General features: G+C 40.4%; 1 protein-coding gene across 1 annotated transcript; it reads right to left on the minus strand.

Annotated features, from left to right (window-relative positions):
- Positions 1-7,428: 7,428 nt before the first annotated feature.
- LOC144527165 (vimentin-like) lies at positions 7,429-13,469 on the minus strand. The gene is made up of 9 exons (XM_078265076.1): positions 12,822-13,469; positions 12,386-12,446; positions 10,375-10,470; positions 9,920-10,084; positions 8,844-8,969; positions 8,351-8,571; positions 8,198-8,241; positions 8,014-8,099; positions 7,429-7,905 (listed from the first exon to the last, which is right to left on the minus strand). Exons 1-9 carry the CDS (start codon positions 13,349-13,351, stop codon positions 7,864-7,866), a joined length of 1,371 nt encoding a protein of 456 aa, XP_078121202.1. The 5' UTR covers positions 13,352-13,469; the 3' UTR covers positions 7,429-7,863.
- Positions 13,470-14,560: the final 1,091 nt, after the last annotated feature.

The raw sequence follows: 14,560 nt of genomic DNA on the forward strand, positions 1-14,560 counted from the left end.
TGAATTTGTAACTGCATTTTACACACTCAATGTTTAGTCAGCTCTAAACCAGATGACAGCCATTGAATCACAGACTTTTCAATAAGCTTGCTCTATTATTAAAATATGAACACATTCATCTTTCACTGATTTGTATTGCCTCTATACTGTACGCATTTATGAAGGGTTGTTAACACATTTGTTCGTTCAGTGCCTGATGCAAATTTATACATGCTGCCTTCATGCGATACTAATGAAGATTTACTGAAGATTAATAACTTAATCATGTTCTGCAAATGTTGGTAACACTTTACTTCACGTCCCCTTATTTAGCATTTATTAGCATAAGTAGACACACATTAAACAAATGGTACAATCTTTCCCCTCAAAAATGTGTGATACTACAGTCTCAAACACAACTTTACTCCACTGCTTCTCATCCAAATGTGCCATCTAATAAAATACCATTCAGTATGACTAATATATGCTATGAGAGTGACTGCAGCTCCTTGTATGCCACGGGAAACTGTCGGAATATGACCCCTTCTTGTGCCAGTAAGGCAATCAACAGCAGGGTAATTGCTGCTCTTCAACATCCCTGTTGTTGTACAATCTCTCCAGTATGTTATATTTACACCTGAATGTATGACATTTCCCATAAAGTGCCTGCTACACTGGTCATGTATTATGGGCAGCTGAAATAGACTTGACACTATTTAAAAATGATTCATCCATCTTAATTGAAGGGGCGCGTGGTCTCATTTGGCATGGCAGCTCAGATAAGAGCCATGGTCTAAAGTTGTTAGAGCTGATGTCAAACTGTTGTAGTCCCCTAACTTCCCAACTAAGCAGTAGTTGAGATCTCTACACCGCGGGGACTATCTAATACTGAAGGGACCCGGGCAGATGAGCAGATCGGGAGGTAGGTGTCTGTGTTTTGTCCATCAGGTGGAATCAGATGAGTGTACAGTCAGCTGAGACTCCTCAACACACATGATCATCATTTGGGACCAGGGAGGAAACTCAGCGGGAGTCTACACTGTCATAAGATCATGGAAACACCACAGTACAGGTGGTATTTTAGGAGTCAGGCAGGGAGAATTATTTTCCTCTGGGACAGATATGCAGGGTGTTGGGACCAGAAGTGGCAGCAGTGGGATCAGCGGAAGATAAACGAGATGAACTGAAGGAAACACTGACTAACAGAAAGGTAAAAGTGTAAAAAAAAAACATTAAATAAGTTTAAGGAATAAAAATACTGTACGTATAACAGTAGTTAAAGGGTACACATATACTGGTACCATACAGAGATTCACTGAACTGTCAACTTTGTACCACGTATCTCCCATAAAAATAAAAATTACAACTTCAATTTTACATGTTAATCCATCTCAACTTACTTACTAAAAAGTCCAAACGTAGTCTAACTTGGTGATGCAATTAAATGATTGGAGCTTAGTGTGTGCAGCCAGTCTCTTTACAGATATGTCATTGCCATGACAAGCACCTAATTTCTGGTGTACATTCACCAGACAACTCATGCTGATTCAGTTAACGTTTGTACCATATATTTCCAATAAAGAAAACACAACACATCTCTGCAATATTGCAGTTTCACATGTGAATTTGTTAAAATTAATAGGACTGTAATTTGGTGTATTTCAGTCCGTGGGACACATCAAAGAGATGCTTTGGTATAGTGGAGATATGTTGCATTGAGGCTGGCCATCAAAGAGCTTCGCATTCATTCAGTGAATACCTTTTTTTCCACTAGCATATTCACAGTAATCCTCTGAAGTGACCAGTTGCTCTCATCTACAGATAGATCCATGAACGGAACCACAGAGATGTGCAGTATAAAGACACAACAGCTGTAATTGAGGCCAGGATGCTCCCAAAAAAATGGGAGAAATGTTTCATAAGCAAATAACAGAAAGCATACTTACTAAATGTGCTAATTTGACAAACTGAGTGGCCATCTATCACTATGATAGCCTACTTCTATAATTCACTGACTCCGACATCATTGAGTGAAGGAGTGTGCACTATACATATACCCTTTAGTCGGTGATCAATTCAAAAAAGTACAAAGCCAAACATAGATTAACTGCATGGTTAAACTGCATGTCAATGGTGTAAAGTATGTACTCAGATACAGTACTTAAGTACAATTTTCAGATACTTTACTAAAAGTTTACTTGCGGTACAGAATCATTACAAACAAGACGTACTTCTCAACCAAAGTAAAACCATTAGGCAGCAAAATGCCCCCAAGTGTTATCATTTTAATGGCTTGTAGCTGATCTACGGTATAAAGCATTAGTACATTCTTTAATAATTATGAATAGAACAATTAGTTATAACTAAGAAACTCTTTGTGAAGGGAGCCTTTTTAGAAAGTGGTAGTGTAAACTTTTGAAAGTAAGAGTACTGCTGTCCCTGGTAAAAGAAAAAAACGTTTTCACAGCAGACATTTTGACATGTCACAGCAGGAAAAGCACAAGTGTAATCAATAACATAAATAAGAACTGCATCCCATTTAAATAAGCATTCTCAGGGCCCTGCTGCTGGTTCACTGGAATGGTTTACAGGGATCGTTAGTCTTATTAGTTTCACCTGTGCTTTTTCCTGACAAGTCAAAATGTCCGCTATGAATAGCCTAATGTATATTTGCTATTAGTGGTAGAAGAAGCATTAAAATCATTTACTTGAGTAAAAGTAAAGGATGCAAAAAACTATGCAAATACACTCCATTACAAGTAAAAAGTCTTGAAACTAAAATCGTATAAGTATTAGCAACACAAAGTATCAAACCTATAGTTCCTCGAGGTGGAGCTTTTAGGCTTCATGTACAGTAGGCTACTGTTGGGTAATTATAGAACAATGCATCAACTTTTATAAACTGATCATGTGTTTTGTATGAAAAATTGATCTGGAATGTAGTGAAGTAGAAGTACAAAATAGCATAAAAACGAAATATCCAAGTAAAGTACAAGTAGGCCCTACCTAAAAAAACAAAATAAAAAAAAAACAGTAGGCTTACTTGAGTAAATGTAGCCTATGTGTGTGTTAATCTCCAGCACGGTATATTATGATTTCTTTGCAACAAATACACATTAAACCAACAGGTGGGTAACTTCTTACGTTACAAGCTCAGTAACTGTTAAACTTACTGCTTTGTTGACCGTCAGAAGTCTTTTTCTTCAAAGTGCGTTTAGCTCCGACGGAGTCTTGTCTGCTCAGCACCTCGGACAGCGCCTGGCGGGAACTCTGCCGTCCTGTTTGGCTCGAGACGTTGAACAGCGTGCTCTTCTTCTTAGCCCGGTCCGACTGCGGAGCGGACTGGCTTCTGTCCGGGTCCTCCGGCTCTGAACCCACTTTCACCAACGCGTTTCTTGTCCGTGTTAGAGCAGAAGTCACCGAGCCCATCACCAAACAAAGGTTACAGAGCTTCAGTTAGAATCGGTTTCTCTGAGTTTACCTCTCGTGCCACTCAAAACCGGTTGAAACTTCACACAATAAAACAAAACAAAATGTTTTTATATCTATGCTCGACACCATGATTGTTTAACTCGGCGAAACCAACGAACAAACCCCACGTCTGTCATTCACAACCCGTTAGCTTGTCATTTTTAGATAAATTCACCGACAGAAAGATATCAAATTGATTAAAGAACTGAAAAACAGAGTTTAACCGGAGAATGTCGGCATGTCTCCCTCGGTTTGTATATCCTCCGACAGACACGTCACATAAGTAAGTTGCTCTGGCCTAGAGACACGCGGGTCTCTCGGGGCAGACCGGCGAAAACTAGTGACATTAATTAACTGCCAAGTATCCCGGATTATTAAAATAGGCAGAAAGACACATGCACTGATTTAAAGAGGCCTAATATTGTTTATGATAATCATAAGAATACCGATAGAATTTCCTTTGTTAAAATCACGTATCTGGGATAAATGTGATTTCATCAAGCATCTTGCTACTTCTGACAAAACGTAGCCTGCTGTGAATGACCCACCACTGAAGGTAGTTCAATAGACATTAATCACCGACAGATGGCAGTCAAGTAAAGTATCTTATTACACACATTAACATTAGATCTTATCATTGGGCAGCACCAGTTATCATGATATTATTTTGAACAAGTGACCTGTGACTAAAGGACCATACCTTTGTAATGATAAAATGGTATTTTGTCAAACTGTAGCAATGCAACAATGTAAAATAACTCAGAGGCCTGCATTAAAAATCTTATTTGAATAAAAGCATATCAGTAGGATATTATCTGCAAAATGCACAAGCATCAAAACTAAAAGTACTCAGTATGCCGCAGAATGGCTTATTGTTGTGTTATTGTAATGTATTTGATACATGTGTGCGAAGTAATGTAAGCTGGTTGAAGTGGAGCTAATTTTAACAACTGTATCCTATATATATCCTATATGTTGGGTAGTTAAATGAAGTATTGCATCATTATTTATGAACGAATCATGTTTTATGTGAAATGCAATCTGAAAACTAACTATGGCTGTCAGATAAATGTAGTGGGAGTAAAAAGTAGGATATTGTACTCCAGAGTGCAATATTCTACTTTTGAAGTGGAGTAGAAGTATAAAGAAGCAAAAATGCTCATGTAAACTATTTCAAATTGTGCTTAAGTACAGTACTTTATTAAATGTACTTAGTAACATCATAACACAGCACATTCTATCTTAGTATGCAATGCCAGTGCTCATATATTCTGAAAGCATTTTGAACAAATGACCTGTGACAGATAATTTTTTAAGCCTTTTACAATTGATGCACAATCTTACCTCAAGGTCAATTTAGTAGCCGTCCCGGAGCAGCATCATTCAATGGAGTTTGCACGGGTGTCATGGAATTGTAGATTTTCAAATGTCCTTTTTTTATGAACGCATAGTCGTCCGTGTTGGCCTAAAAGTTGAGTTTCAAAGTTCACTCTTAAAACCACAGTTGACAAAATGATCTCGCCTCGAGGTACATTTAGCAGTTGTAACTATGCCTTAATTAAATTTGTTCTTAATTACACTACTGTTACTTCTGTCTACTACTGTAATACCCAACTCCTCCTTTCAGTAAGACAGTCCCTACTGCTATTCAGCTGGTAATGTACCTGGGACATGATGGATCCACCAAGACAAAGCTATCTACAGTCAGGTCCATAAATATTGGGACATCGACACAATTCTAATCTTTTTGGCTCTATACACCACCACAATGGAGTTGAAATGAAACGAACAAGATGTGTTTTAACTGCAGACTTTCAGCTTTAATTTGAGGGTATTTACATCCAAATCAGGTGAACAGTGTAGGAATTACAACAGTTTGTATATGTGCCTCCCACTTTTTAAGGGACCAAAAGTAATGGGACAATTGGCTGCTCAGCTGTTCCATGGCCAGGTGTGTGTTATTCCCTCATTATCCCATTTACAAGGAGCAGATAAAAGGTCCAGAGTTCATTTAAAGTGTGCTATTTGCATTTGGAATCTGTTGCTGTCAACTCTCAATATCAGATCCAAAGAGCTGTCACTATCAGTGAAGCAAGCCATCATTAGGCTGGAAAATCTAAACAAACCCATCAGAGAGATAGCAAAAACATTAGGTGTGGCCAAATCAACTGTTTGGAACATTCTTAAAAAGAAAGAACGCACCGGTGAGCTCAGCAACACCAAAAGACCCGGAAGACCACGGAAAACAACTGTGGTGGATGACCGAAGACTTTCCCTGGTGAAGAAAACACCCTTCACAACAGTTGGCCAGATCAAGAACACTCTCCAGGAGGTAGGTGTATGTGTGTCAAAGTCAACAATCAAGAGAAGACTTCACCAGAGTGAATACAGAGGGTTCACTACAAGATGTAAACCATTGGTGAGCCTCAAAAACAGGAAGGCCAGATTAGAGTTTGCCAAACAACATCTAAAAAAGCCTTCACATTTCTGGAACAACATCCTATGGACAGATGAGACAAAGATCAACTTGTACCAGAGTGATGGGAAGAGAAGAGTATGGAGAAGGAAAGGAACTGCTCATGATCCAAAGCATACCACCTCATCAGTGAAGTATGGTGGTGGTAGTGTCATGGCGTGGGCATGTACGGCTGCCAATGGAACTGCTTCTCTTGTATTTATTGATGATGTGACTGCTGACAAAAGCAGCAGGATGAATTCTGAAGTGTTTCGGGCAATATTATCTGCTCATATTCAGCCAAATGCTTCAGAACTCATTGGACGGCGCTTCACAGTGCAGATGCACAATGACCCGAAGCATACTGCGAAAGCAACCAAAGAGTTTTTTAAGGGAAAGAAGTGGAATGTTATGCAATGGCCAAGTCAATCACCTGACCTGAATCGATTGAGCATGCATTTCACTTGCTGAAGACAAAACTGAAGGGAAAATGCCCCAAGAACAAGCAGGAACTGAAGACAGTTGCAGAGCATCACCAGGGATGAAACCCAGCGTCTGGTGATGTCTATGCCTTCCAGACTTCAGGCTGTAATTGATTGCAAAGGATTTGCAACCAAGTATTAAAAAGTGAAAGTTTGATTTATGATTGTTAATCTGTCCCATTACTTTTGGTCCCTTAAAAAGTGGGAGGCACATATACAAACTGTTGTAATTCCTACACTGTTCACCTGATTTGGATGTAAATACCCTCAAATTAAAGCTGAAAGTCTGCAGTTAAAGCACATCTTGTTCGTTTCATTTCAACTCCATTGTGGTGGTGTATAGAGCCAAAAAGATTAGAATTGTGTCGATGTCCCAATATTTATGGACCTGACTGTATAAACTATGAACACCAAAAGTGTGACACTGCACACTGAGTGAACAGTTCATTAGGTCCACATGAACAACCTAATGTTGTCCAATACAACAGCCCTGCAAAAAATAGCTTTGTGAAGCCTGTAATGTTTAGTTTTTGTTGAGAGATGTTGATTAAACCCTGGTAATTTCACTTGTAAGACCACAGTTAGCATTGTATTCTATGGTGTGGTATTTCTAATACTTTGTTTCTCTAAATGCCTTTAGGTTACAGGCACCGGGACATGGTGAACCAGGAGACATCAACCAGAGGTCCCTGCTGAAGCTCCTGAATAAGAAAGTATGTTTATTCTGTGTATTCTATAAATGTTTATTCTGGTCTTTAATGTCTTATATCTGCTTTCAAAAACATAAAAATCATGATGATTATGATAATACATCTGGACAATTTTGTCTCCAAATCAGTTTTGCTTCTTATAACAGCTGATGCGTGTACAATTTTTACCTCATTAAGAATAATGTAAGTTTTTTAAGACTGGTTGCACACTTTAGTTACTCGCAAATGTGGATGTTGTTGTTACTTAAAATATGACAATTTCCCCTTTTATTCATATGAGGAATTGTTTTACTACTTCTACTTCATCACCATTGAAAAAATAATACCAGCAATACCATCAAATACCAAATACCAGCAAAGTATTACACCTTGTGCGCACAGTATTGAGCTACAGTCCTACTGGTTTATTGCTGCATACAGGCAATTGTGACATATTTAGCATACAGATTTCCTGGAGTGTGCATGCTGTATTGATCAAAAAAATACTACTTTGGTTACAAAGAAAGATTTCTGTAGACCTCAATAAGGATTTCTATGTTGTGCTGATTTCATTATTGTGTCTAAACAAAGGTGACAAAAGAGAATACTTTCAGCAGAGGAGGAAGCAAAATACAGTCTGTGTCAACCAATAGGCTTACTTGTTCAACACATACAAAAGGCACTTTTCAAAGCTGTTTGCTTTTTGTGTTGTTTGTTTGCTTGCTTGTAGCCCCAGTGAAATGTGTTTCTTATTATTGCTTTTGTTGACTGTTTGGCAAACACATTATTACTCCATGTCATCGTGGTTCTGGGTTGACTCGTTGATCACCTGAACCAGGATGTAGAGGACAAAGCAAAGGTTAGCAAGGTTGTCTGAGCTTAAATTATCCTCAGAAAACTACTTAATTGATTGAAAATCACTTGAAGTGGATTCTACCTGACCATCCCTGGTCTCAATTGTCTTGATGAGAACCTTCTTAGTTGTTGTAGCTTCAGAATGGGGTTTGAATTCAGTCATTGTTTCTAAAAAAACAAAAAAAACAGAGGTGTGTTGTTTTATTATCTGGCCATAGAATAACCAATTCTAACACTCCTGCTGTGAAATCAACATGCAGACTGACCTCTCAGGTTTAGAGATGAGAAGTTTGGCAGTGGGGTGGAGATTCTGAAAATAGAGAAATACAGTCCACAAATCAACATTTGTGTCCTTGTTTTATGTCATGAATAATAAGCATCTCTGTCAGTTAGACATTTTGAAGATCTTCATCCTTCACCTGTTCTCCTCTCCTTCCAGCAGCTTCCTGTAGGTGGCAATCTCTATGTCCAGGGCCATCTTGACATTTAGGAGGTCCTGGTACTCCCGGAGGTGACGGGCCATCTCGTCTTTCATGTTGTGAATGTCCTCCTCCAGGCGGCCGATGGTGTCCTGGTAACCGCTCGTCTCCAGTGAGAAGTTCTCCTCAATCTCTCTCATCTGGCGGTCCAAGGATTCGTTCTGGGACAGCAACCAAGTGGGATCAAAATGACACTTAGGCAGTGGAAATAACTTCAAATAAAATAATAATAAAATAGAAGGGTGATTTTTTTTTTTTTTGCTTTTGTGACCTGGATGTGTATCCATTTGCTGTGTCATTATTTAAGTATGCAGCTGTTTCTGAACTTTTTGTGCTCCATTTGTTTGATTCCAGCTACAAAAGGATTGAAAAATGTGGGGTTTTGCATTATTATCTTGTGCAGTACAGTGTAAGCATAATGTTGCATACTCACAGTTCCTTTAAGGGCATCCACCTCACAAGTAAGTGACTGAACTTGGCGCCTATAGTCATTGGCCTCTTGCTTGGCCAGTCGCAAGGCATCATTATTCCTCGCTGCCGCTTCGGTGAGGTCAGCAAACTGGTGATTCCAGTGACAAACACAGAGCACAGGGTAGAGCAGAGTCAACTGGTCAATAAATGATGAGTCAGAGGTTGAGGGAGAGTGACTATGGCAGATAGCGTGAAGCATGTGATGAAAGATGTGGCCACAAGAGGCTTGCAGACACTAGCTTGGTGGTTGAAGCAGTTTTGAGGTGACACTGGTCATGACAATCCAATGTTCAATGGTCATAAAGAAAGGAAGGTTCTACTTTACTGCATTGCTTTTCAGTATGTTGGCTGATGATTTAATGCCTTTTTTTAAGAAAGAAATTAAAAACAGCTGATTTTTGGGACCACATGGGGGAGTGGAAACACGCTGCGAACACAACAGTGACACTATAACTTTTTAGGTTGATATGGTGAACTTGTTAGTAAACAGTCAACACCTATTTACAAATCAAGCAGATGAGGAGCAACATTATCATTCATTTGGAGTTGTGTTTCTGGCCACCTGGTGAATGTAAGTCCAATATTCACTCTATTTTAGCTCTGTTTTGATCTCTACTAAGTCCTGGGGGGGATATGTGTCTCCTTAGCTGCTAAATGCTCCTCAAGAGTTCACCAGTTAGTTGCTAACTTTGTCAGCCATCTGGTGCTGGGCAGGTAGTGCCTACTGCGGCCAAAAACAACGCTGACGAGGGCCATGAAAAATGATCCAAAACGGTAAAGTTGGGGGACAGAAAACCAAAACAAAGAGCTGAAAGACACTAAAATGCTTCGTAGAATTAAGGAGATCTGCAGAGTCAGGTGGGTTTATCGCTAGGAGTAATAGTTTTCAAATACAAGTAGTCATGTGATCAATTACCAACTTCAGTGATCAATTGCCGCCTTATATTTGATAGATCTAAAAAGTGCAGAATGTGGGATTATATGAATTTCTTGAACATTTTTTAAATTACACCACATTCTCTTGTAGAAAATCTTTACCTTGGATTTGTACCATTCCTCAGACTCATGAATGTTTTTGGAGGCCAGGCTCTCATACTGCAGACGGACGTCCCTCAGAGCAGCTGTAAGGTCAGGTTTAACCATCTCCATGTCCACCTGCACATGCTGCTGCTGCTGGATCTGGGTCTGCAGCTCCAGCATTTCCTGCAATAGAATCAATAGAACTGGCATGTACAAATACTTTTTTGCTTACTCAGATGACATACATTGAGGACAGTATTGCGACTATGTAGACTTTTATTTTAATGTTCATTTATATACTTTTCCATGACTTTCCTAGCTGTATTTAATTGCACTGATGTATTCAACCCTATCGATTTGGTACTCTGACCAGATTAACAAATACCTCAAATTATTTGGCCCAGTATTTATTAGGCAGTACATGCACAGTGTTTCTGCAGTCAGCTTTTGCCAAAAAAAAAAACTAAGCTTACCTCATCATGCAAGTTCTTTAGGAAGTTGATTTCATCCTGGAGTGACTCAACCTTCCGCTCTAGGTCTAGTCTAGCCAGGGCAGCATTGTCCACATCCTGTGTAGTGACACTGACTCTTAACAAGGTGACTTGTTAAGGTTACATGAATTATGCATTATGTGTTTGCTGACATAGAAAGAAAATGCTCTCTCAAACATGCTGTACAGACACACTCACACAACAGCCACGTACACACAATGACCCATTGTGTAGCAAGGAAAGGTCACAAACACATGCATCCAATAGAAATCACCTGCAAGCACATGACAGATGTCACTGCCACCAAGTCCTCCAAACTATACGACCATATAGGTTGTTTATTCCTAATTTCCTACCATCTAATGGGACCCATAGGAGCATTTCATTAACTAGTGTCCCTAACGGTGGCAGGAAGTACAACCCACAGGAGCATTTTAAACACACCGTTAAAGATGTGAAATGGACGCAGGTTGGTTAGGTTTAGGCAGAAAAACTACTTGGTAAGGTTTAGAAAAACTTAGATGCCTACCCTTCCTTCTGGGAAAGAGGTTAAAAAGAAATTCAGTGAGATTGTTTCAATCCCTATATAAATGAATTTGATTTAATAAAAGGACACACTGTAGATCACCCAGAGCCACAAAGCATTATTCAAGAGGCCCTTAATCCCATTTACTCTTACCTAACTGCATTCCTTACTTGAAGGTTTCTATTGGTTCTTTTGGTAGACATTTAGTCATTCCACTGGAAGCTCTGTTACTGTGTGTCTGTCTTGAAGATACAGCAATTACAATTATTACAATAATTATTGCATCTTACCATTTATAACTTCACTGAATTAAGCATGAAGCAAATGTTCTCTTATTAAGAAAAATCACTATAATGTAAAACACTATTGTATTCAAAACATCCTACTATATTCAATTTAATTCTATCTCTCGTACGTACACACTCGCTGTGGCACCGCACCGCTGTGTTTTCTCAGGGCGTTGGCAGGCTGATTATTGAGGTATCAGCAAATAAAGGAGCTTTGCTCTTGCTATAATGCCACAGACAAAGTATGCTATTCAGCAGGGTTTCCCCAAACAGGCCCGGGGCTGGAAGAGTGACTGTCCGCCTGACTGAGTGGCACCATGGCAGGACACAGAGGACTTCCTTCCTGCCATTCATATAGACAAGGTTGTGATGGTGCAAAGTATTAATAACATACTGCAAGCACAAAATCACTGGAGAATTTAAGTTTACTCTTATTTATGTCTGCAGCTATGCAAATGCAACTCGTTTTTGTTGTTTTTTTGTAGCGTGACACTCATTTGAAACTTTTTCCACGACTCATCATTACTTCATTAATCACAATGAAACCCAGTGATAGTGAACAATCACTGACAAACGAGTGAGATTTTAATGTGCTGATGCTCTCCCTGAATGAGACAGCCGGATCACACGGTGGCTTGTCTTCTCGCTCTGATAACCACATTGGGTCCACACTGTTTTGTCCAGCTCATTCAGTGTGACCAGTCAGACTTAAAAAGATCTCCTCATTGCAGGCCTGATTTAACTCAACAGTCACAACTTGGCCTTTTGTACCAGGACAGGGTCAGTTCTGCTCTACAGTTATTTTGGATCATGACTAGAATCTGCTGTTGTGCCATCAGAAGAGTGCATTCCTGTCTCTGCAGCTCATGAGCAATAATTAGATAGAGATCAGGTAGGGGACCAAATAGACATTCACACCACATAACTGTTAGAAGTAAGCCTCATTGAGATAATTGAGGTTTTACATCACTTGATGTCAATTTATTTTTTTTTTGTTTTTTTTTTAAAAGCAGAATAGCAGGAGAAGTGGGGCAGTGCTCAGTAGTCATCAGCATCTTCTGCTGTTGAAAACTAAGGTCATTCCCTATTATTACTCTCTTTGTGTGTGTGTGTGTGTGTGTGTGTGTGTGTGTGTGTGTGTGTGTGTGATCTATATTTCACAACATGAATTGTACTGTACCTGTCTGAAGCTGTGCATGCTGCTCTCAGCCTCCTCCCGCTGGCATATCTCATCCTGCAACCTGCAGAGACAAAAAGCAGGCATTTTATTTTAATAGCTGATGGGACTCTGATTCCCTTCCACCTTAAAAGTATGACATCACCCTTTTTTCTGCCTCCCCAGCTCTGTTTGCCTTTTCTGCCTCCACTTCTTCATGAAAACATTTCAGTGAGAGATAAACTTCACTCAGACACAGAGCTGGTATATATATTTGACTAGTTACTAAAATAGCTATAGCCTGTAATTAAGTCTATATAGCAAGGTTATGAATAAATGGGGCATGCACATAGGCCTACTGATAATAACGAATCTGATTTATAGGCCTACAACATAACAAAATACGTATGGAGTTTCTTAAACATCACACAGTGGAGAACAGACGTGCCACGCCTCCTACTTCTCTCTCAGCCTGTCTATGTCGTCGGCCAGGTTATCCCGGTGAACTTCAACCCGGGCCTTCTCGTTGCTGAGCTGGTCCACCTGGCGCCTCAGCTCCCGCATCTCGTCCTCGTACAGATTTCCGATCCGGGACGTGCCTTTGCCCCGCAGCTGCTCCAGCTCCGCCAGCAGAATTTTGTTCTGCTGCTCCAAGAAGCGGACCTTATCGATGTAGTTGGCGAAGCGGTCGTTGAGCGACTGCATCTGAGCTTTCTCGTTGGTGCGGTTCGTCATGAACTCGCTGTTTACGGCATCGGACAAGGAGAAGTCCAAGTTCTCGGAGGGCAGCCGGGGCATGGCTGCGCTGCTCCGGAGCCTTCGGGTCTTCGCTGCGTAGATGGTCGGGGGGGCGGAGGAGAGACCGTAGGATGCCCGGGAGGAGCGCACCGGGCTGGAGTACTGGCGGCTGGAGTAGCTGATCCTGGTCGCGACTCTCTCTGCGCCAAACATCTTCTTGTAAGAAGACTGTGGAGCTGTTCTATAAGACATCTTGCTGGTATTTTTTTTTTCAGACAGTAGCTCAGTGTTGCTCGTGTCCCGACTGCATCAACGGAGTGCGCCTGGGAAGGCGTCTCCTAACCCATTACTTATTTATAGTCTCCTCCTCATGCAAATAACTCAACTGTGACCTGAGTGACACCTTGACGATCCAATCAGAGAACGGAGTAGGCTACACGAAAGTTGTATTTCAGGTCCATAACGAGGCCAAAGGGTTATTGCGCACAATAAATTAAGGATATGTGAGGTCTGGCATGTTCTGTCACCACAAAGATGTTCAACAATAAAAGTCACATTTGGGTAATTGCATTTGTTTCAACAACAGCACGTGAGTGTCAGGAGATGCAGATTGGGCTATTGATACAGTTGTTCTTGTGAGGATTTATTTTGGATGTTTTGCCAGAAACCCCTGAAGCAGTAGGATATGGGTCATATTGGTTTTAAGGGGACAAAGAAGATGAGAAAAAAAAAATGAAACGGTGACATTTAAATGTGTTACTCTGGGACAGAAGGTTTTCCCAGGGCTCTGTCCATGTCAGGAAAATTTCATCCTCACAATCCAGATTTGAGTTAATGCAGTGCAGCAAATTGCTTCCTGATATTTGATTCATCCATTTAATAAATTCCTTCCTCCTTTTGTCTCTTCCTCTAGAGTATTTTCACACTGCATGGGTTTGTGCAATCTATTTGATCAAGCAGTGTGTTATAAGACTCCTCAATAAATCAGGTTTAGAGGACATCATACAAGTGATGGAACATGCAAACACATATGGGCTGCTAATCTATATTACATGATTCTTTTTGACGATCACACACTTACAGAGAGGAAAAAGAGAGAGAGAGAGAGAGACAGAGAGGTTGGGGTGGGGTGCAAATTCAAAGTAATAAAATACCAGCAGGTTTGCCGCAGCTTTGTATGTTTGCAGGTTCTTAGTAATCACCCTTCCCCCAGATTGACCTGCAGCATATAATAAACATAGTGTATCAAATATGTCAGGGGAGACTCTTTCGCTCCCTGTCTGTCTGTCTTTCTGTTTCCCTTTCTTTCTCCCTTCTCTGCATAGAGAGCTGTCAGTACTGCAGTGCTGCTGACTAGCTGAGATTCAGTGATTGTGAAGGGAGATGCAGGGCAGCAGCAGAGCTGAGCCAGGGACACTCTACACCTCTCAGCCACAATGCACACGTCTACTGGGTGTACTG

This window comes from Sander vitreus, chromosome 12 (genome assembly GCF_031162955.1).
Source record: "Sander vitreus isolate 19-12246 chromosome 12, sanVit1, whole genome shotgun sequence".
NCBI classification, from domain to species: domain Eukaryota; kingdom Metazoa; phylum Chordata; class Actinopteri; order Perciformes; family Percidae; genus Sander; species Sander vitreus.

Coding starts and splice junctions, on each gene's coding strand:
- LOC144527165 (XM_078265076.1), bottom strand. CDS start 13,351: ATGTCTTATAGAACAGCTCCACAGTCTTCTTACAAGAAGATGTTTGGC. Junction 10,085..10,374: donor TAAAGAACTTGCATGATGAG/GTAAGCTTAGTT, acceptor ATTCTATTGCAG/GAAATGCTGGAGCTGCAGAC. Junction 8,970..9,919: donor AGGAATGGTACAAATCCAAG/GTAAAGATTTTC, acceptor TGGAATCACCAG/TTTGCTGACCTCACCGAAGC.